The sequence below is a fragment of the Pteropus medius genome, unplaced genomic scaffold (genome assembly GCF_902729225.1).
Source record: "Pteropus medius unplaced genomic scaffold, Ma_sr-lr_union100, whole genome shotgun sequence".
Classification (NCBI taxonomy): Eukaryota; Metazoa; Chordata; class Mammalia; order Chiroptera; family Pteropodidae; genus Pteropus; species Pteropus medius.
The window spans coordinates 25,261,734-25,285,108 of NW_024349801.1; the positions used below are offsets into that span (position 1 = coordinate 25,261,734).

Consider the following 23,375-nt stretch of genomic DNA (forward strand, 5'->3'; position numbering starts at 1 on the left):
ATAGCCAGCAGCATAGGAGGGCAGCTGGTGAGGAAGCAGGAGCATCAGGCAGAGTCCAGGTGCCCAACCCCTTTGCCATTGACCTTGGGAGAGTTACTGGGTCTTCTTTACCCAACCTCGTTCAGTGGTGGTTGAGAGGACTAAGTTTCTTCTCAGCCCTAATCTGATTTTATTTACACCAGAGGATGACAAGGCACCTTGGTGGTTTTCACAATAGGGTTCAGGGAACAGGAAAAAGGGTTAAAGAATAATCAAGAAGCCAAGAAGGAAGTAGGAAGATCAAACAAAAATAAGGTGGACAGGAAAATAAAAGAGGCTGCGGTAGTGTAGAAATCCCCACAAAGAGAAACCAGAGAGGAGGCCTTGGGCCAGGGCTGGCCTGGGCTGGAGACACAGGCAGAAAGCTCCCTGTAAGGAGAGGAGGTGGGGGTTGCATGTCCCCTAGAGGCCCTCCTCAGTCCTCTCATCTCCACTGCCAGCCAGAACACCTCCTACAGTATTCCCTACAATCCCTCCACTCCCCAGTGTAAGGATCCCTTTCATGCCTAACCCTGTACCATCCTCAACAAGGCCACAGCTGTGACATATGATAGCATCATTTACTGAGCACCTTCTATTTACTATTTGTGCTAAGTACTTGTTATGCCTTTCTCCTTGAATCTCGTCAATAAATCTATGCATTCCATCATATTGGTGCTATTACCATCTCCATTTTACAGGCAGAGATATTGAGGTTACAAAGTTTAATTTTCTCAAAGTCACACTGTTGGTAAATGCCAGAGACCAGTAGTCAGTCTTGCTATTTACCACTCTGTTCTTCTGCTTCCCATGAAAACCTTGTTTGGCATCTTGACTTGGAGAGGGCCCAGGAAAGGTGGGCTGGTTGAGGAACCACTTGTGAAAGGTAGACTCTGCCCACACAACCTGCTTTCTTCTAGAGCAGGTTTGGGTATTGACTTAAACTCCTCACGAGGCCTCTGGCCTGTGACTCCTCTCAAGGCTTCCAGTGGGCACTAGAAAACTCCGATCTGCTAGACTGCCCCTGTGACTGGCACCTAGCCTCCATCAGCCCGATCCTGGCTGACAGAGGCACCACTGGTGCCAGGTCAGAGTGGGAGGAAACCGTGCCTGGTCGGGTCAAAAGGAAAGTAGCACGTCAGCACTCAAGCTCCATGGGCTGGGGGCCATGCAGGAGGTATAGCACTTTGCTTCTTCTAGACACAACTTCTCACCCCAAAAGCACTGAGAGTTGGGATAGGGCCATGAACACAGGGTAAGAGCTTGAGAATTATAGTTACCCCAGCTTGACTCCTGGCTCTGCTCTGCCTTCTCCTGCAAATCCTTGCACAAAACTGTACTACTGGTGCCCAACTCACCATTAATCTTATGAAGGTTAAAAAAGATAAAGCATACAAAACACTCACTAGCACAAGGCCAGGCACATAGTATTAACAATTGTGACTTCACATGCATTGCCTTAACCAGGAATGTTAGGTCATTTCCTCAAAGTGACTTGCTAGAAGGGAGTCAGGGTCCAGGGTCCCACCGCTCATACTTGACTCCACACCTCCTCAGTAAACCCCAGTTATTGCTGTTGTCATCAAGGTCACTGCTGTTATAAGTTCTCATTCCTGTTGCTGCAGCGAAAACCATTAATGGAGGACAAACCACAAATTATCTCCAGGATGGCTGGAGAAGTGGGACTGCAGCAACGATTTTCTATTGCTACTCTGGGTGAGGGAAAGTTAAACTGAAAGACTAAAACCAAGGACTGCAAGTCAGTCTTAGCCCGGATCAGACTACGCTCCCTCCACACCACCAAGGTTAGGCCCGCCTAGGGGATTCTTCATGTCAGGAATTATGAGCTGAAAAGAACAAAGAAGTCACCACGGGAAACTAGAAGAACACCAAACAAATGGAGGGGGAAGGGTCCCCGGTGGCACTGCTGGGTTGGGCACTAACTTGTAGCAGAAGTTGGCGTTATGCTTATAGAACCGGCAGAGGTTCCCATCATCGGGGGGCGTGGCACAAAAGAAGATGGACGGTGACAGGTTGTATCGGCCAATCTTGCAGAATTCATCCGTTTCTCGGGGAGCCCCAGGCTCGATAGCCACACGATCACCTGGAGAGGGAGACACAAATGGGATAGAGTTGCTGTGAGGGGATGTAGGCTCCTGGAAAGATACCAGCTGGGGAATCTGGCAGAATGAGCAACCTCCCTTTCTGGGAACCCTAGGTGTCCTAGGCAAGCCCAGCCCATTAGTGCTTCCAAAGGAAACACAGGACACAGCACAGACTCACTCTGGGAGGGAATGATATTGTCTACCTATATTCAATTAACATTTAGCTACATTTACTTTATCACATATCCATCCATCCATCTCTCTTCTATCCATCAATCCATCTTTTCTAATGCATTTCAAAGTAGGTTGCAGACATTAGTACACTTCATTTTTAAATACTTCATCCTGCACATTATCAACCAGAGTTCAATACTTGTTTATGATTCTTTGTCAAGGTAAAATTCTGATATTGATGAAATATACAAATCTTAAGTGGGTTCTTGGATTAATTTTGATAAACACATTCACTTGTGTGACATAAACCCCTAACAAGATACAGAACATTACCACTACCTTGGACATTTCATTCTTGTGTTCTTTCCTATCATTTCACGGCCCCACCCCAGAAGGATGCTCTAGTGGCATTAGGGCCCTCCTGAGCCTGAAGACTATCTTGGCGGCCTAAGAAGAACCCTAGGAGGTGTGCCCTTAACTAAGGAGAGACATGTTAGGCTATTTTTGATGTCTTTTGTGTTAAAACTACCCACATAAGAGTAGAGTCCTGGTATGTCGCTAGTGCTCATTTAAAGTAGTGGTGGTGATGTTGACAGTAGTAGTAGTAGTAATACATAACAGCATTAACTTTTTATTATGTTCATTGTTATTATAATTATCTGAGCTGGTATTATTGTAGAAGAAATTCAAACTATAAGATATATGGCCAGATGGTATATAAACTGGGACTTTTTCCATGCCTTGGATTTACTGAGTCTTAAGATTTATGTTTAAATTTTATAAACAAATATTAAGAATTCAATGAGTGGTTATTTCCTTTCTGGATTAGTTGATTAGAACTTTAAGTCTAAAGCTAGCAATTTAACACCTCAGTAAAACTTTTGTATTCTAAAAGTACCTACCAAATCCCTGTGACCACAAAAATGTGTTCCTTTACCTGTATTTTTTCCTTCTACCTCCTCTACCTTCTCTGCTGCCCTATGAATTTTCTCCAAGCTAAGCTTCTACCATTGAGAATGAGTTCTTCAACTTAGCATTCAAGATCCTCCATATTAGGTGTTCATATTATTGTTTTGTCTTCTAATTATTATATCATAATATATTAGGATATATATTATAATACATTATTATATATTATATAATAATATATTGTTCCCTAACTGTTGATATTTATATTATGTCTTGATGTCTGGTCTCCCCAACTAGATCGAATATAATATTACAATACCTCAGTTGTATGGTGCTTTTCAAGGAGTGACTTTTGTAGAGTATGCATTCTTATCTCCACTAACTCCCCAACATAGAACCTCTGCTCCAAGCAGCATAGAGATTTATTAGCAACCCAAATATGTAACTACCATCTCTGTAATTTTATTATTCTGTCCTAGGCAATCTCCAGGCTTCACTTTCTTCATCTGTTAACAAGGAAAATAATGCCTATCTTGTAGAGTTGTTTCAAGAATGAAGTAAATAATTATATATTAGTGTTTAACATGAAGACTAACAATTAGTAAATCAATAAATGTTTCTTTGCCTTCTTTTTCTTCTTATAATTATTATTGTTAAATGTCTAGCTCAAAGACCTATCTACTCCATGAACCTTCTTAAAAGGTTCTTTCTTTGAACTTTTTGAACCTATTCTTTACTGATTGTACCGTGTGGTCTTGTTCCCTAACTGTGGATATTTATATTATGTTCTGATGTCTGGTCTCCCCAACTAGATCGAAGCATCTAAGGATCACATCATCTCAATTTTCTATATTCCTCAAAGCACCTGGCACAGGCTTGACCCATTGTCGATGCTGACTAAGCACCTGTTATAACTTAAATTTAGAGAACCCCACTCCTTGTTATGATATATATTTAGAGACTTTGTCCCACAGGTAAGAACCAATCAGTGGCTGTTGGAAGCTACATGAACCTTCCACTTTGGGAAAACCCTGCAAAACCTCAGGGGCTTTCTCAATTTTACTAGTGATGAATAGAGGGCCTGACTTAACATTCCTAAATGAGATACATATCTATCTTCAGAGCTGCTGGTCGATCCTTCCCCATGTAACTGTGCTTAGAGAGCCTTCTAACTAACACAGGATGACACGTCCTGCCAACCTTCTCCTTCCCCCAAATAATCTGATGCCATCTCCAGGCTGTGCAGTAGCCTCAAAAGCTAAGGAAGGTTAAAGCCAACGGCTAGCTATGCCAAGACAGTTTGGATTTAATTCACCACGTTGGGGAACATCATGATCTGTCATAGCTAAGAATTCCTCCCTCCAGGAGAATGAATTAAGCAAATCTAGAATATTGGTTTCCTAGCAATCTAATAAAATCAAAGACTGTTTCAAAGGTCCTGGTTCTCAGAATGTGGCTACTGTGCCTGGAACGTTTTCCCCACCCCTTTACCTGGTTTATTTCTTACTTGCCTGCTGGTATTGACTTCATTGTCCCTTCTTCAGACTAGTCAGGGGTCTGGGGAGAAGACACCAAACACACCCTGTATTCTTCCCTGCTACCCTCAACACAATTGTAATTAAGTAACTATCTGTGAGTTCCAGCTCTGGCTCCCCCTGCAGAATGTAAGATCAATGTGTGTAGGAGCTCAGACTGTCGCACTGACTACTGCGTCCCCAGTGTTTAACAGAGAGCTTGCACAAACATTGATGTCGAATGAATAAATAGATCCATTAGCCGAAGGGCTTTGCTGACCTGGTTTTAAGTGCTTTACCAACGATCCCACTTTTATGACTGTTCCTGAAGCTTCATGGCCCAGCACCATTGGCTTTTTCACAACAAAATCCCCAATTCGACCATGCTGCCAGTAGTGGACATCTGAGCCGCAGATTCCAACGGAATGCATCTTCAGCAGCACCTCTGATAAGAGAAAGGAGAAGGAGAAAACAAGTGAGGGAGGGAACGATGTGTCTCTAGCACCCTGAGACACCCTGGTGATTCTCTTCTGGATGAAGGAGAGGGCTTGGTTTCAAAGGCCAGTTAAAAAATTTAGACCATAGAAGAAAACAAGCTATACAGCCACACTGATTAAGTCTTGCAAGGCAAGAAAGCTTCCACAGAGCAATATAACTGCACGTGAGGGTGAATTCTGTGTGTCAGCTTGGCTAGGCTCAGGTGCCCAGTTATTTGGTCAAATGCTAGATGTTGCTGTGAAGATTTTTCAAATGTTCACTACAGCATTATTTACAATAGACAAGATATGGAAGCCTGAGTGTCCATGAATGGATAAATGGATAAAGAAAATGTGGTATATGTACAACAGAATATTATTCAGCCATAAAAAAGGAAATCTTGCCATTTGCAACAACATGGATGGACCTTGAGGACATTATGCTAAGTGAAATAAGTCAGATAAAGACAAATGCCATATGACCTCACTAATATGTAGAGTCCAAAAAAATTAAATAAGAACAACAAAAAGAAAAAACCAACCTCACAGGTAGGGAGAACAGATTGGTAGTTGCCTGAGTCTGGGGGTGGTGCTGGATGAAATGGGTTAAGAGGGTCAAAAGGTACAAACTTCCAGTTATAAAACAAATAAATCATGAGGATGTAATGAACAGCATGTAAACTATAGTAAATAAAACTGTATTGTATATTTGACAATCTGCTTAGAGATCTTTAAAGTTCTCATCACAAGAAAAAGTTTTATAATTACGTAAGGGGACAGATATTAACTAGGCTTATTGTGGTGATCATTTCACAATGCAAATATCAAATCATTATGCTGTGTACTTGAAACATAACATGGCATGTCAACTGTGCCTCAATTAAAAAAGACATTTAAATAATAAGACTTTGAGTAAAGCAGATTACCCTTTATAACAAAGTCTCATCCCATCTGTCGAAGTCCTTAAAAGACAAGACTTAGATTTCCTTAAAGAAGGAATTCTCAAGACTGCAACATCGATTTTTATCTGAATTTCCAAACTGCTGTTCAGCCCTCTAAATTTCAGACTCGTCAATCCCTACAATCCCGTGAGCCAATTCCTTAAAATCTCTCTCCTGCCCTCTCTACATATACATGTATGATAAATCTATATATAAATAAATCTATAATAAATCTTTCTCTCAGTTCTGTTTCTCCGGAGAACTTGAATACACTGCATAAACAAGATATTAGTAGGAAGAAATATATTAAACCCGTGAGAGAACTTCTCTAGAAGAAAACTTTCCAGACAATGTGATGTGCCACACTGTTGTCTACTCATGTAGGGGAGACTGGCAGAATCCAGGCTTGGCAACACTTTGTGAGCTATCGGGCTGCATTGTCATGCCTGTTGTTTTGTTACAAAGTGCAGCATTAATTTAAACCACCAAAAGATTTCAACCAGCATTTCCCCATTCACAGGTCTGAATATAGTGATATTTGGTGGTATTGTTGTTGTCAGTTTTCCAAGTTTAAAAAATGATCCTAGTGAGGCTCTTTGCTAAAGTAAGTCTTAAAAGATTACTAGCCTAGTCTGACTGAGATGAACACGTTACAAGTATCTCCCTGAGAAAAAGCTCTGCCTTAGAAAGACAAAGAGGCCCAAAGCTCTGCTATGCATTCAGGTATCTTACACAAACAATTGCCACAAACCATGGGCGATCTGCCAGGTGTGGCTCTGTAGAACTTTCTCCATCCTTGGTTTTGGTGAACAGAGTAAGAAATGGCAGGATGAGTTCTGAGATCAAAGGCAGGGAAAGTTATTTGAGTTAGAAAAAATATCTCAGGGTTTCCTCTCTTGAATTTACCAATTTGTAATTAGAGGTTAAATTTGACTCGCTAAAACTCTCTTTGAAGTTTACCACTGTTTTCCCTTCTAATTCAAGGACAGCAAGAGACAAGAAAATGTGAGCAGAATGCTGCTTCAGAGACAGAAGCAGTATCAAGATCCTTTGAGTCCAAGCTAGCCCTTGTTTGGCCGTCTCTGGGATCCACATCGACTTTTCAGGACACAGTGAGCTGCCTCCTTTACTTCTCCGAATGATATCTTGGTGAAAATGTGTAAGCCCTAAATATACATTACTTGCTAAATACTGACAGGAACATCTCTTATCTGTATTCTTATCACTACAAATAAATAACCCAGCTAACCTTTGAGTTACAAAGCTCTGGAGGCCATAGGAAAGCTGCCTTCAATCTGATGTTCACACGGAAGTCACAGTTGTAGGGTAAGGTAGGAAAGCATATCCCCAACCCATCAAGGACAGAAAGAAAGGGGATCTGAGCAGCTGGGTATAGGATGAGCTATCTAGACACTCTGCCCCTTGCTCTCAGCCTCACTTCAGGGTCCTGAAGATCAAGAAGTGGGACTCTAGGGATGGGAGAGACTGGAAAACTGTCAACAGAGATCTGCCTTAGCCAATAGGGTGGCATTATCTCTCCAGGTACAGCCAGGAAACGTGCTAGCTCAGACTCAGGCTCGCCCAGTGAGAGACCAGGAGTGCAGCAAAGGTGGCGGGAACCCTGCCCCAGTGTGCTCACCTACTTTCTGCACCTGGTTGATTAGAGCAGTGGGGCAGGGTTCCATGCAGCCCCTCCCATTCCCAGCAGACAGAAGGTCCTGGTCTTCCTGGCATGACACTTTCTTTTCTAACTAAGAGATTAAGGTCTGCAGACTCACTTCTTTTCAAGGTTTGGGTTAGGGTTAGGACATGATTTGGCTACTAAACAGTGGCTTATAGTAGATAGAGTAACCTAACTCTGTTGCAAGGTCAAAAGAGGAACAATTCTGCCTCTGGTCCATAAATTGAAGACATTTTATGCCGAAAACTTTGGGACAAGCCAGCAGTCTGATATAATAACTATTCTCATTCTATCACTGTTTCTTTTATTGCATGTAGCAGCCAAGTGGAGTCTATCTCATCATGCTGTGCACAGTAGACTAAGTGGAAAGCCTAACAAAAGCAGTTTTTAACGAGGCAAAAGTGATATACTGTAGCAGAAGAAGGTGTAAGGGGGCAATGTACATGTGTCTCCAGGAGAAACAAGAGGAAATAAGAAAATGTAAACTGAATAATCCAAGGACCTACCGTTTGGGCCTGGTTCAGGGATAGGATAGTTCTCCTAAAGAGAGCAAAACAGAAAAAAAATCATTTAGTATGCATAATAAATTTACCTTATGAACATTTAAAAAAAATTTTAAAGTGGAATTCATTCAAATATTTCTTCTTAGAATTAACACAGGCTCAGGCCATACTGCTGTTACATGGATGCCTGAGGGGCTATACTGTATAGTGCTGACTCTAATTGCTGTCCTCACCCCACCTAGCAGTGCACTTTGCCCAGGACTAAGAAAAGAGTAAGCTACAAGCACCCCAAAATAGAAAGGATGTTTGGGCTGCTTCCCTAGATCTGCCTTCCCTATCAGATCTTCCTCTCTCCTGAAAGGACACATTGTTAGATACAGATTTGTTTGCTCTAGCAAACTCAGAAGGAAAGGATGAGGGTGTTTCCAGCAGCTGCACGGGTTTTTTCCTCCAGACAGGTTAGAGAAAGTGTGTGTAATGCTGCTCTTTGCCTTCTGCAGAGCACAGACCAACACTTGATTCTCTCTTCCAAAACCTCCCATGTGGAGTTTTAGAAGTAACCTTGGGAACACACAGAACCCGCATTTTGGCCACTGTCACAGGTTCAGAAAGCAATCTGCGCTATTCTGGTGTCCACAGCTGCTATTATTATTATTATTATTATTATTATTATTATTATTATTACTTATTTACCAAGCTTTTTTTCCTGATGCTAACTGGCTAGGAAATTCCTAGTGAAGAGATAAGGAAGGACGGTGAGTAGCCAAATCCAAGTGTTCATTTTATTAATTCTTTAAAGGCAGCCAAGAAGAGGAAGAAAGATGCAAAATGTTCACAGCACCTACTATTTGCCAGACAGTGTGCATGGTACATGGTTGTCACCACAGAGCCCAGTTTGCAGATGTTAAACCTGAGGCTAGAAAGTTCATTGACTTGGCCAAGTTCATACCAACAGAGAGTGGATAAACCAAGGCTAAACCCAGATGTGTCTGCTCCCAAGTTTGCCTCCCTACATCCCACTGCATCCCCAAAGTGGAATATTCCATTTCTCTTTCAGAGGTGATGCAAGAAGCAGCCAATCAGGTGATGAGAATGTCTGAGCTGGGCCTCATGCAGAGCACTCTGGGAGGCACTATTCAAAGATTGCCTCCTCCTGAAAGCCTCCCCAAGGTATTTTTACAGGTAGCAATAAACCACACTGGGGCGATTTTACTAACTAATAACCTTAATGCCAAAGACCATGCCTTCAGTCTCTCTGACACCAAGTACAGTACTCTCCTATATGCCCCAAACCCAGTGGGTTTGTACTGGTTAAATAACCACTCCCCATAATAGTGCTTGCATGAAGGTCTGAGGTTCTCACTCATCTCAGATTACCAGATCTTTCTGTTGGAAATAGCTCAATGCTAATTTGAACTTCTGGTCTCCAGAGTGATCATAGGCAACACAGGATAGCTGACTGTCACCAAAATCTTCCTCAAAAAAGTTGTTGGTCCCACATCTGACATTATACACATCAGGGACTACTGTACAGGTATGCTTCTGTTGTACTGGGTGAAATTTTAAATGTTAGGTTAAAACAGGCCTTTATTTCAAACACAGAACAGCACCCCACCTTCCCCACTAAAGGTCCTAGTAGGCAACTTCCCAGGCACTGAGAGAGAATTCCACAGTATATTCTCCATTGTGTGCCTCCAACTAGGCCAACCCTGAACAACCCCTTTGGTGATGGAGAGAAGGTAAGATTCCAGCAAAAAGCAACTGTTGGGCACACCAAGTAGGCCCTGGGTCACTAGAGATTACTAGTGTACATATTTGCTGGAGTTAACAGAGGGGACCAGCTTTGACTTTCCCAGAGAGACAAAGCAGTGACTTTCCCAGACACTAGAGGGTGCTGTGCCAATAGCCTGGTTTTTCATTAGTAAAAGAACACATTATTATGAAGAAATTAAATACCTCTCCCCACAAACCAATTTTCCTTTTCTATTTTTCTTGCTGACTCCAGTCGCCCTTAAAACTCAGCCTGGCTCCTGACTCCCCTCTGCAAGAGACATGCCACCTGAGCACAAGACCATGTTAAGATCAGCCCTTAAGATTATAAATATTATTCTAAGCACAGCCGTGGAGCTCTCACAATGTTTTAGAAAATTATCACAGCATGGCTCCTAAGAAAAATCTTGTTTTTCATTTGTGGTTCTTTTGTGTGACATTGGCTACAATTCTCTCATTTACTTAATCTTCTTTTCTGTCTCAGGTTTCAGTGGTGATATTTATTTATTATTTCTCATTTATCAAAGTTTATTAGTTCCTCTGAGATCTGGAATGTTTGCTTTTATCCTGATGACCCAATCAGGCATTTTTAAGGTTTCCTGAACAGGATTTCTTATCTGTGAGTGATAATAACAAGAGGATAAAGAGTTGAGCAACTGTTCTTTATTGTAGTTATGTCAATTTCTCAGTATTTTTCAATTCAAGTCAGAAATCCTTCACATATATATTCTCCTTCCTATTCTCATGAGGTTCCCTCCCTCCCAATTCTGAACAAATCATGGAAATACTTCAGGAAAAACTGCAGGAACATGGGATGATCTCAGATGTCTCTAGCATCCTAAATGTCATCTTGCCTTTCCCAAACATATTTTCTCAAATTAGCCTAAATAATTATTTCCTAAACATATCCTAATGGTCTCCTTTCCTCTACTTCCACCTGCACATCTGAGTTAATGCCCTCAATACATCTTGCATGGACCATAGAACTGGCCTCAATATAAGAAATCGAAAGATGCCTTTCCCCTCCTCCAGCCATCCTTAATGGTGCAGTGGTAAAGAACTCAACCCCTGGAACTGCCTGTCCACATGCTGTGTGATCTTGGGATGATTACATAACCCTCCTGCCCTCAATTTCCTCTTTGTTTAACGAAGATAATCATAAAAGAGAGATCCCGACTCAGTAAATAAGTTAGCTCTTATTACAAAAGAAATAAAATCAAAGTTTTCCAATAATTAGCTCACAGTACGATTGAACCAGCTCTGGGCAATGTTGTCTTTTTCCTTTTGAAAGGGTAAAGTTTTAAAATCGTTTTGGAGAAAAGATGTATTTCCCTTTTTTTCATGTCAATATTAGGAGAACTTGACTGCTCCTTTAAAGGCTGGAATGTGGAAGAAAAGAAGTAGAATTCTAGTAATATTTTATGCTTGATTCTATCAGCTGTGGATAGGAGTGTAAAGCCACATCCTCTGCCTAAGAGTGAGTGACAGCAGGCAGGGCTTGGAGAAAGTGGCCATCCATGCCTCAGGTCCTCAAATCCCACTTTTGCCTCGGGTCCCTGCCTGCCAGGTCTCCTGTCAATCAGTTGGCTGACTGGCCTGCACTTAAGGACAGCACAGCAGGAGACCTTATCTTTGCTTCCCTCCCTCTTCAACTTTCCACCTCCCCTGAGTGCTTGAGGGTGGGAGGAAAATCCAAAGGTTTCCCAGTTAACTGTTTGGTCATAAGACACTTTATTCTTGGTGTTGTTCCTGGCAAACACAGAGTAATAAAAGGGTCAAACACTCTCTCAAAGTCCACTCAGCCAGTCTCCAGCCCAGGATCTCAGGGCTCCAATCCTGCTGCCCTGCAAACCTTCTCAAACCTATTCTGCATTCACTCCCGCACCTCCTAGGGGGCCATTTCTCCTCTGGCCAATCCATCTCCTTCTTCAAGATCCTACATGAGACAGGAAGTGAGAAAAAGGGAGCCATCTGGGATGACTTGCTAATTCCTGTGGGAACTCAGGGATATTTAGGTTTGAATGTGTTGGGATTGAGGAGTCTAGGGACATTCAGGTGGGGCTGTCCAATAGGCCGTTATATTCCTGGAACTGGTGCTCAGGCATGGGTCAGGAATAGAGACTCATAAACATGAATCATGAACACAGAACAAAGCAAGAAGACTTCTCTGTCCTCAACAGGCTGGGAAGGTAAACCCTGCATCTCCTTTGAGCTTCCCTGGCACCTGGAATTCAATCTGTACAGGATGGTTAAAGGGTTATTTAATTCTCAGCCATGATAAAAAAAACTTTCAAAAAATTCCTTCTAATTCAAAACGCATAAATATAACCATATATGAACCTATTAGATGGTCTTTCTATTTTAAGCAAAAATATGAAGTCTCTAAAGTTTGCCTGATGCTTTAGTCTGTTAGTAATACTGAATAAGCACTCATTGTGTTCAAGTCTATGAAACCGAACGTTCGCAATTTTTAAATTTAAAAATTATTTAACTGAATATCACTTCGTAAAATCTGAATATATTTTCTCCAGTTACTAATGTTTTTAGTTTAAACTTGGTTTGGGGGAAAACCATGAGCTTTAATAGCTACACTAAAAGATTTATCAAGTGGATACCAATACTGTATATGTCAGTATATACTTCTCAATTTCTGTCATGCAATTTTAAAAGAGAAACTTTCCTCACACCCATAATTCTAGTTTTTCCTCTCAGAATAAGGCTACTTTACCATATTTCTTAGTAGTACTAGGACTTATTACATAAAATGTTAAAATCCATTTCTAATATTGTTTACTGCTCTTTCTGCTTTTAGATGAAAATATTAGCTTTCATCTAAAAGCAGAAAGAGCAGTAAACGATAGTTCTTGGTCTTTTGCAGACAAAGGCACTGCTTTTCCATTAGCGATTGGCAGAAATGGCAGTATTTGCTGGATTTAATTTCCTGTTTATCTGGTTTGGGTTTTATTTTAATGCTGGAACATAAGATAAAGGGAAAGAAGGTATTTTTTTGGACTATTTACTACCACCCAATTTTCTCTTTTTCTGAGTTCTAGATTCCATTTTCAGTCTCCACTGCCTCTGACTGGTACATCTAGCTCAAATATTAAAGATTAAGTACCTGTATTTCTTCACTCAGTAAATGCTTCTCCTTAAAGTCTAGAAGGGCCCTTTAAATTTGATCACATAAAAGCTGCTGGCTCTGCCAGCTGGGTAAAACTACCAAGGATATATAATGCTCAAGACCACTTGGGTTGCAGGTGTTCAAGGCTCTCTCTTTCTACAATCCCCCCACTCCTCACCTAAAACTCTTAATAAAGTATATCTGCAAGGAAGGGGACATTTTGAGTTGTTGCATTACAGATATAGAATTATATTACTTTAAAAAATATTACAGGTTCAAAGCAATTCTTTGACCTAGGGTATAATATATTGCCTCAAAGGGCAAAAACACAAGAAATATCTTTATGGAACTCTGCTTAATATTTAAACTGGATCCTGACACATTACTTTCTCTGATCTTTATAATTAAACATTAACCCATTATTCCAAAATTACTTTCCCTTGAACTTGTTTTCTCCTCATACAGCTAATCACAAAACAAAAATCAGACTACACCCCCTTCATGGTCTTAGGGACTCTTATTCTTGTTCTCCCCATCCAGATGCTTGTGCCTGAAATCTGGTAGAGCTGGCTATAGGGAATAAGGGAGATAAAGTGTACTCAGTATGGTCAATGGACTATTACTGATGCAATACGTAAATAAACTTAACAAGAGCATTTAAAAATGCTTACGGCATTGACATTGCTATATAATCCAAATGCAGCAATACAAATATATTGGTCTACAGACAATTGGGAATAAAAATACAATTGGTTTTTCATCTCAGATAGTTTGTGAAGCACTGTATCAAAGTATCCAGTACATGCGTGGAATGTGGTAGGCACTCAACATGTTAATTCCGTTCATTTCCCTTACTATTCATGTGAATCTTAGAATGTTGGGGAAAAAAAGAAAGCCATCTCTCTACCCCTAAAAATCGCTTCTGTGGAGAAAAATTAATTTGACTGTTTTATATCTCAACTTCGTGAACTAGTAGTTCAGGGAAAGAATTCATTTTCCAATTAAAAGCAACTTCTGAATTTCTCAAGATTGACTAAAGAGACATAAAGTAATTAAACTGGTAAAAACAGTTGAATACAAGATTACTATCTGGGCCCACATTATAATAATATGATTAAGAATTATCCACAGAACACAGGAAAGAATTCTCTATATTTTTGAAGGTCTTGGTCTTGATCCATCTCTTCTAATGCTGAAATGGTTTAAATGTCAGACTCTCATGGGCCATAGCCTCCTGCTTAACACAAGCCATCAGCTGTACCAGGCCTTTTACATGCACCATCCCATGTGAGGAAGGAGTGAAGAAACAATTACCATAGCCAAGCTAATAAAATTATTTAAAATAGAATGGGCTGAAACATGAGAAATTTTAGTCTATGGCCATGTTACCCTGAACAAGGCCAATTCCGTCTTATCTTGGAAGCTAAGCAGGGTCGGGCCTGGTTAGTACTTCGACGAGAGACTGCCTAGAAAGACCAGGTGCTATAGGCATAAAAAATAAAAAAAGGGATTGTAAGCTGACAAGATCCTTGCAATCTATGAGGTCAATCAAGAGTTGCCTCTCTTAAAAAAATTAAAAAATAATGAAATGTGAGAAATTTTATATTACAATAAATTAAGGAATTAAGCTTTTGAACTTTTCAGTTGTGCATCAATGTTTGGAGATTTTATATATGTATATATACACATACATGCACACATATGTATATCAATCATATATATATACATATGTGTGTGTGTGTGTGTGTGTGCATGTATATCAATCCTATAGATAACCCTGAAGAACTTAGGAAAGAATGTTCACGAGTCCAGACTACCTGACATCCATTACCCATAAGCTAAGAATGCAAGACTTATCTTCTCAAAATGTACTTTTTACTATAATTCTAAACTTTTTTTCTTTCGATCAGTCTGGGTTACCTAGTAGTATTTCACAATTTTCAAATCCTAAGACCCTTGAATAAAACCTTGTCATTTAATTCTAACAAAGCCTCTTGATTTATTTAAGCTTGGTTGACATTTATGGTATCAGGAGTGGGATCTAAAGATTTCTCCTACCTTTCACTTCCATTCTAGTGAAGCTGTTGGATTCAAGCAAGGTACCAGCTTAAGCCTTTGTGCTCTGTCACCTCCCTTACAGCTCCAGGATGCCAGTGGTGAGTCCTCTCTACTCCAAATCTCCCTCCTTTGGTTGAGGTTCAAATATTTTATTCTCAGGTCCTCTGGTAACCAGATTTATAAAATTCATGTTCTTTCTATTCTGTAAAATGGGTGTCAGGTTTCCTTCCTGGCAAATGGGGAATGAGTTTCAAGTGCCCCAGGTCACATTTTCCCTCAGAACCATTGCCCTGGATGCTGGCTGGTCCCTGGCCTCACCTGAAGCAGGATGGCAGCACTGGAAAGGGTAGAAGCCCTCACTTCGTGCTTCAGAACCCTTCAGAATCCTGCTTCAGATTTTAGGACTGGGCCTTTCCTCAGACAACAACCTTCACAAGAGTTCCTGAGGCATGAACCATTTTTGACAGTGGACCCTGTCCTTGGTCAGCTCAAATGGCCATAGCCTGCTGTGCCCAGGAAATCTTGGGTTTCATTTTGGTTCTACCACAGAAAGAACCAGTGTTCCCCCGTCAAAGCTTCCCCAGGCAGGGCTGTTCTTCCCTATTACTCTGATTTACTACTGATTCGGGATATCACTTGTAAAATTCTTAATCTTTTAACAGGAAATGATATGGGACATCTCTTGCAGAATTCTTAATCCTTTTAGTAAACCTAGTTAAGTTTTCTTCCTTCTTTTCTTTAGGAAAAAGGCCCTCACCCTCAAATCCCGATAATTGCCCCAAAACTGATGACTCAGATCCTCTGGCTATTGATAAGGGTCATCAGCCCATTGTTAGCAGAAATGGTGTTAGGCCAGACAGGGCCCTTAGAGTCTGAGAGGGGAGGGAACTTTAGGCCGAAGGTCTTTTTTTTAACCCTTTAAGTCAATCACTCTCTCCTGCTCAAAGACCCCAAAGACCTTCACCTCACCTGAGCCTCATTGTACCATCATTATAATATGACGCATATGCCCAGAAGTTCATTAATATCATTATTATAACAGACTGAATTCTGGGAACGAATATGTGTGGAAAGCAAATGATGAATCACTGAGTCCTGTCAATCTTAGCTGTCAATCAAGGAAGCCCACCCCTCTAAGAAAAGTAATCACCCACAGCAAAGAGGAATGAAAAACCTCAAAGGCTTTGTTACCAGACCTTTTGAGCCATGCTTCTCTTGCTCAGGCCCCCTTCCACATCTGGAAGTGTACTTTCCGCTCTAATAAAGCTTTTCTTTTCTGCTGTATTTTGTTGTCAATTCTTTGTTCGAGACATCAAGAACCTGGACAATGCGCTGGGAGAGGACGACTAGTAACAGACCTCAACCCCAAACCACTTAGTCTATCTGCCTTAAGGAAGGGGATAGAAGGGCAGAGATATCCCACTGGATGGGGTTCCCTTGGAGGTGCTGGGATACAACTGTGCTTAGGAGGGAATGGCAAGGGCCCAAGAGAGTGTGTGTTGGGTTGCAGGTGTCTGAGGCAACACTGGCCTCCCTGGTCACTCTCCTCAGCCAAGAGCTTTCTGCTTCTTCCCCTGTAGTGGTGAGACTCTCTCTAGGATAATATCCTCCACTTCTTGTCTTCTTACTCTTAGATTTCCTGTTCAGCCTCGGCAAGCTCATCCATCCACAATTTACCACTAGGGCACTACTTTGGGCAGGACAATACTTTGTTGTGCAGGACATTGCTGTGAACTAAATGAAGTCTGCCCCTCAGTCAATGTGACAACCAACCTGCCCTTACACATTCCCAAATGCCCCCTGGGGAGGGGGTGCAGCATTGCCCAATAGAGAAATGGCTACTGAATTTACATCTATAGCCCAAAAATCATCCCTGCACTCCAGACCCTTAAAACCAACGTAATTTCTGAAAGACACATTGATGTCCTGTCCCAGAAACATCTTAAACTCAAACCTGATCTGTCATTTTAATCTATTCTTTATGTAGTGAATGACCCCACTACTTCCCACTCTCAACAGACCTGAGGTCCTCCTGTATCCTCCCTGAATCCTTCCCAGTTAGGGTAACAACCTCACAGCCACAGACTACATTCTCTAGCCCATACCATTTTCTAGAGCCATTAGAATACACCCATCCCAACCCCTCTCTAGATCAGAGTGGATTCTAAGGTAAAGCTGATAAGATCAATTTCAAGGTGAGCTTCCCTGCCCTCCAATCTTCAAGGCTTTGTTCTAGATAGCCACCGTTAACAGAGGTAGTTTGGCTGTGCATAGAGCATAAGTTTAGGAGTTAAGGCAAAGCAGAACCTGGGGTTGTAATTCTATTTCTGCTACTAACTAGGTACATGACTTTAAAGTGGGCCTTGAGAAGATGGAGAGGCAGGTCCTGTCCGCCTCTCCAGCTTCACCACCCGGAGAAGCTGGTGAGAACCCTGGAGAGAAGGGCAGGGTGCCCTGGAATGGATTCACCTTGAGAGAGGGGCCCATGCCTTGAAAAGCATCAGTTATGGAGGTGTCCAGTAAGCTCTCACTGGCCCTTACTCGGGTATTCTTAAGTGACTAAGAATCTTTGTAGGGTTGCCCAAGGAAAGAGTGCCTCTAGGACATAAAGCAGTCCCACAGGGGATATTCACTACATTTGGCTCACCAGGAGATGTGCATGTAAAGACTGGTTTTCCCCTAGAAGTTTGTTCAAACTCTACAGATCTCAAAAGTAACATGAGAAATTGTGCCTCCAGGGCTGGCAAGCCCCAGGACAGTCTCGCATTAATACTAAAGTGGCCTAAATGAGGATCTTTTGATACTAGCAAATTAATCTTTTTGCGTGCACAATTAGAAAAAGCTGGCTACAAAATTAGGCTGAATGAAATGGAGAAACAAAGCTATTACTCTCTCAGAACTTAAAGACTTCTCCCCTAAGCCAAAATGAAACTATATAAAAGGATTTACAAAAAAAAAAAGATAGAATCTAGATAAATGGATGAACCTATGATGTTGTTTAGGTGTCAACCTAATTCTGAGGTATTAAAAATGACAGTCCTTATTTTCAAAGAGGGAAGATAATTTGTAACTTGGACAAATGTAAATTGTAAATGCCTCCAAAACAAAATTTGGATCCAACTGTTCTCTATGTCTGTATCAGTTTATATATGTATGTTGTAATATCGTTAAAATTAATTTAAAGGCAAAGGCTTGTAAGGATTGGGTATTCTAAAATTCTCAGAATATGGAAACTAACTTGTTTTTTAAGTTCACATGATCTAAGATTAATCCTCAGTAAATAAAAGCTAAAGTTTGTTGCTTTAAGTAAAATAGACTTGTCTTTATTTCATCTGGGTTTTACAAAAATAAGTACATGTTAATAACTGACATATCTATGAAATATATTTCTAGAGGTTAAATTAAAAAAAAAATAGTTGAGGCCATGGGAAACTCCAAATGGCCTCTTGGTTCTTCCCTGCTCCCTGGCTTCTCATTTTTCAGTTTTTGCATTCTTTCATGCATCATTAGTGCATTTAAGAGGGACTTAAATTAGATATAAATTAGATAAAGGAACTTATGAACTGACACTATTGAAAGACATCTTACACCATTGCCAAGATTTGATAAAGTCAATTCAAGAAAATGCCAACTTCGTAACTGCTTCCTTTCACAGCAGACTTCCAGGACACAAACTTCAGATATTGTTTTTTGGAAAGAATATCAAATAAAAGACATTCTCCAACCTCGTTGGAAGAAACCTTATCAGATGCCTAACCACAAATGGACATCTACCTGACACTCACCTCCACCTACGATGGACATCAAAGACTCCAAGGATGAGAAGCTGTGGACATCAGAGGTAGAGAGCTAAACTAAGACATCGGCAAGGCCTGTATACCTATGTACTGATATTGAACTCAGAATCCATTTTGTTTGAATGTCTTTACCTGTTTGCTAAAGATATTAGTCATAAAAATAGTTACTCATTCTTTAGGTTTTTCTATATATAGTCCAACTGTTTATAACTACTGAACATGTATAAGATAACTTAATACTCTTTTCATGTATTATGTAAATGCTATACAAGATGCCAAATACAGAAAAATGAGAAGGCAAAACTCGGATCATGATAGTCCAAAGGATAAAAATGATCTGGAGTGTTTTTTCGAAATGAAGACCTGACTGCCTTTCATTTACCTGCCCTTCCTTTTTGGAACACTCAGCCTGAACTCGCATCCCATAGTTACTGTATTGCCCCATCCCCAAAGGTCAACAAGATGACATCGATATCGAGACTTCCTAGGAATGAGCCTTCCTAGCACTGTGAGACCACACTATTGGACCAAAAGGTTTGTCATCAATGCATCCTTTGGATTGATTTACGACCAAAAGAAGGAACTGTGAATGAAAAGAGAACTCTATGGAAAGTAACTCACAGGGCAATGTGATTATAAATTTCTAACTGGGCAGGTCCTGGTGAGTAGCACTTCCCAAACATATAATTTCTTTAGCAAAAGGTTATCTTTGCATTAAGCAAGCCCTGTCCATTGTTTCCATGCATCTAGGTTAACACACCCTTGAAATGCCTTTCAGAATCCTCCTTCTAAAGACCACCCTCAAAAGCACATAATCTTGTTAACTATCCTATAATCAGATCCCCACCTTGCTCGTTTCCACCTTTATGTAATCTTCTGTAAGTTTCCTTTTCAATTTCAGATGTATAAAAGAATCCATAAAACTGTTATTGTTCGGAGCATTTTAGATCTTGCTCCCCAGTACATGTCGTCAGTTTGGATCAAATAAACATGAAAATTCTCTACAGGTTTGGCTATTTCGTAAGTCGAAGCCTTCCAAAACCAACTCTTGTGACTCTCCCTGGGCCAAAGGCCCCTTCCTGTGAGGACTTTACTCTGTGGCCTCCACTAAAGCTTCATACTGTTTTGTTTATCTGACTCCCTAGAGCAGTTTGGGGTTATGGGCTATCCTCCTCTCCTCTTTGGGGCCTCAACTGCTAGCTCAGTGCTTGGCACATGGAAGGCACTCTCCCATGAAGTAAATGTTTGTGGGGTAAAAGTCTAAGTTTGAAATCACCCTAAGCTGTGTAGAGCTATACCACTTTCACGTTCTCATAATACCATCTGGTGTTGGTACCATTAAAAACTAATAGTGTCACGTTCATTCAGGACCTTGGGTTGAGGTCACAAGATGGAGAGTGATCCAGGACATCACTTGTAAAATCCTTGATCTTTTAACAGGAAATAAGGGACATCTCTTGCAGAATTCTTAATCTTTTTAGTAAACCTAGTTAAGTTTTCTCCCTCCTTTCTTTAAGAAAAAGACCCTCTTTCTCGAATCCTGATAATTGCCCCCAAACTGGTGACTCAGATCCTCTGGCTATTGATAAGCGTCATTGGTCCATTTGTTAGCAGAAATGGTGTTAGGCCAAACAGGGTCCTTAGAATCTGAGAGGAAAGGAGACTTTAGAACAAAGGTCTTTTTTAAGCCCTTTAAGAAATATATTAACCAAGCCTGTTTCCTTTTACTCACTGAATAGGCAAATCAATAATAGAAATTAATAGATATGATTTAAATAACAAGTTTGTATCTTCTTTTCCTTGTCTAGGGACTGAGGTGGCACTTCAGCAGGAAACCCAAGACCCCGCCCTGACTAAGGCAGAAAGGGAAAGAGCTACATGAAACCCCAATAGGCAGGGACTATGACCCTTCTCAGCAGGAATCAAGACACAAAAGAAGAGATCTCTCATCCCTCAACATCCATACTAATAATAAGGGGGTTCATGACTCTTAGAAAAGAGTTAGGCAGGAAAAGTTAGGGGCTTTCAGGTCTCCCTGCAAAGATACTGAGGTCATCCTATCCTAGAAGGGGTCTGTCCTAATCCTCCCACACTTAAGCAAGCCAGAAGGCATTTTTAGGCTAAAAGTAACTTCCACAAAGAAACAAGTAAGCAGAGGGTTAGGTACCAGTTTAAGTCAGCCACTCCCTCCTGCTTAAAGACCCCAAAGACCTTCACCTCACCTGAGCCTCATTATACCATCATTATAACATGATGCATATGCCCAGAAGTTCATTAATATCATTATAACAGACTGAATTCTGGGAACGAATATGTGTGGAAAGCAAATGATGAATCACCAAGGCCTGTCAATCTTAGTTATCAATCAAGGAAGCCCACCTCTCTAAAAGTAACCACTCACAGCAAATAGGAATTAAAAACCCCAAAGGCTTTGTTACCAGACCTTTTGAGCCATGCTTCTCTTGCTCAGGCCCCCTTCCATGTCTGGAAGTATACTTTCCCTTCCAATAAAGCTTTTTTCTGCTGTATTTCAGGTCTTGCTCAATTCTTTGTTCGAGACATCAAGAACCTGGATATCGCACCGGGAGAGGATCCCCACTCTCCGATAGCAAGAACACTGGAATGGGAGTCAGAACCTCTGATTTCTTGTCTGGGCTCTGTTAACGAATCAAGCCTAACACCTTAGGAATAAAACTTTCTTCAGCTGAGAAAATGGAGAGTTGGCTAAAAACAGGATTTTTTAGTCTGGGGTTCAGACTCTAGAGAATCTATGGAGAGGCTTAAAGGAAGTCCACTCTCTTTGAAATTGTTGCATTCCATGTGGAGAGAGACCACAGATTCTCAATGAGTCAAGAACTGCTAATCTGGATCATCTCTGGATTGGAGTCTCTGCAGTCTAGATCCTGGTGATGCATGTTCTCTTCGAGAGAGAAGGAAGTGCTAGGGAGCAGCAGAGAGAGCTGGCACTCATCCCACACACCCACTGCCATCCCGGGACCATCTGACATGAACTTTGTTAAGGGAGCTCTGGCACAACCCCAGGACTGACACTGCAGCTTACTAAACTTGGCCTCAGGAGCCAGGGAGCAGAGAGGGGCAAAGTCTAGGGTGAAGGAGACACATACATAATGCTCTTAAAGGGGCAGGGGAGCAGGATCAGAAAGGAAAAAGGCTGGAAAAGTGAACCAGATGTGGACTAAGGGAGGTAAGGAGGAAAGCTTTATAGAGATGGAGACTCCTAAGATCCAGAAGTCTGGCACAAGCACAGGGAACGCCAGGAATCCTGGTGATGGTGGCATGTGCCGGAAGGAAAGGAGGAAGGAGCGGGCACTTTCTGAGTACCTATTAAGTGCTGGGTGCTCTCCTGATCATAATAATCCTGCAAGGGAGGTTTTATCAGCCCCGAGTAAGAGAAATTAAATACGAGTTTTACAGCTTTTAAATCTCTGGCCCCTCTTTCTGCCCTGCACTGTCTTTGGAGAGAAGTTCAGGTCATGGCCTAAATCAAGCAGCCTCGCTGGTATCTCTTCTGAAAAGTGCCATGACAGAGACTGGACTACAAATCAGCGGCTGGAAAAGCAAGGAGAACGCTTCGACCATTCCGCTTGAAACCTTCCTGGGCGCCAGCCACGTGCCGGCCTTAGACTAGGTTCCGGGAGGCATGCGACAAGAACCCTGCCCTTAGCACCTTGGCACCAAACGACAAAAGACATTCGCCCCCTGCCCCCAACATGGTAATCATCTAGGATGTGAGTGGCCAGACTCCGCGAGGTGCGGGGTCTGGAGCAGGGCTGGAACTGCCCAGGGGGCACCGCGGCCAGTGGGGTGGCACTAGGCTCCCCAACCCCTCTTCCCGTTTTACCAGGCGCAGGTCCCCGGGTCCGTGTACCACCAGGGAGAGGTTCTCGGGCTTGGCCGCCGCCATGTCACGCTTCGTTCCCGGGAAGAAGCTGCAGTCTGCAAGACGTGTGGTGGTCTGGTGGCTTCCCCTCCGAAGGAGCAGAGTTAAAGACTGGAGGCCCAGCTTGGGCTAGGCGGCGCGCACCCGCCCGGGGGCGGGGCTTCCCCTCCCTGCCAGCCGGGCGGGGCGGGGCGGGGCTGACCCGCTCCCACCCGGGCGCGAGCCCTAGGGGTAGGCAAGGCAGGTCCGCCTCCTTCATCTGTCACACAGCGTTTCTGTCCGCCTCACAGCCGAGCAAACATCGCTGCCTTGAAAGCAGCTTGCAGAGGCAACAACCACCAGACCAGGGTTCTCGAACTTTAGCTGCAAAAGAATAGGGATTAGCAATGTGGGGCTGATTCTCAGGA

The 23,375-nt window shown here is 41.9% G+C and overlaps 1 protein-coding gene across 1 annotated transcript in view; it reads right to left on the bottom strand.

Moving 5' to 3' along the window:
- The window catches only part of SORD (sorbitol dehydrogenase), a 33,286-nt gene extending 10,167 nt beyond the window's left edge, over window positions 1-23,119 (bottom strand). The window contains exons 1-4 of the mRNA XM_039888256.1: window positions 22,930-23,119; window positions 8,325-8,358; window positions 5,001-5,165; window positions 1,963-2,122 (exon numbers count right to left, since the gene is read on the bottom strand). Of these exons, the coding sequence (XP_039744190.1) occupies window positions 1,963-2,122; window positions 5,001-5,165; window positions 8,325-8,358; window positions 22,930-22,992 (422 nt within the window). The 5' untranslated portion in view covers window positions 22,993-23,119. The remainder of the gene's footprint in view (window positions 1-1,962; window positions 2,123-5,000; window positions 5,166-8,324; window positions 8,359-22,929) is intronic.
- Window positions 23,120-23,375: the final 256 nt, after the last annotated feature.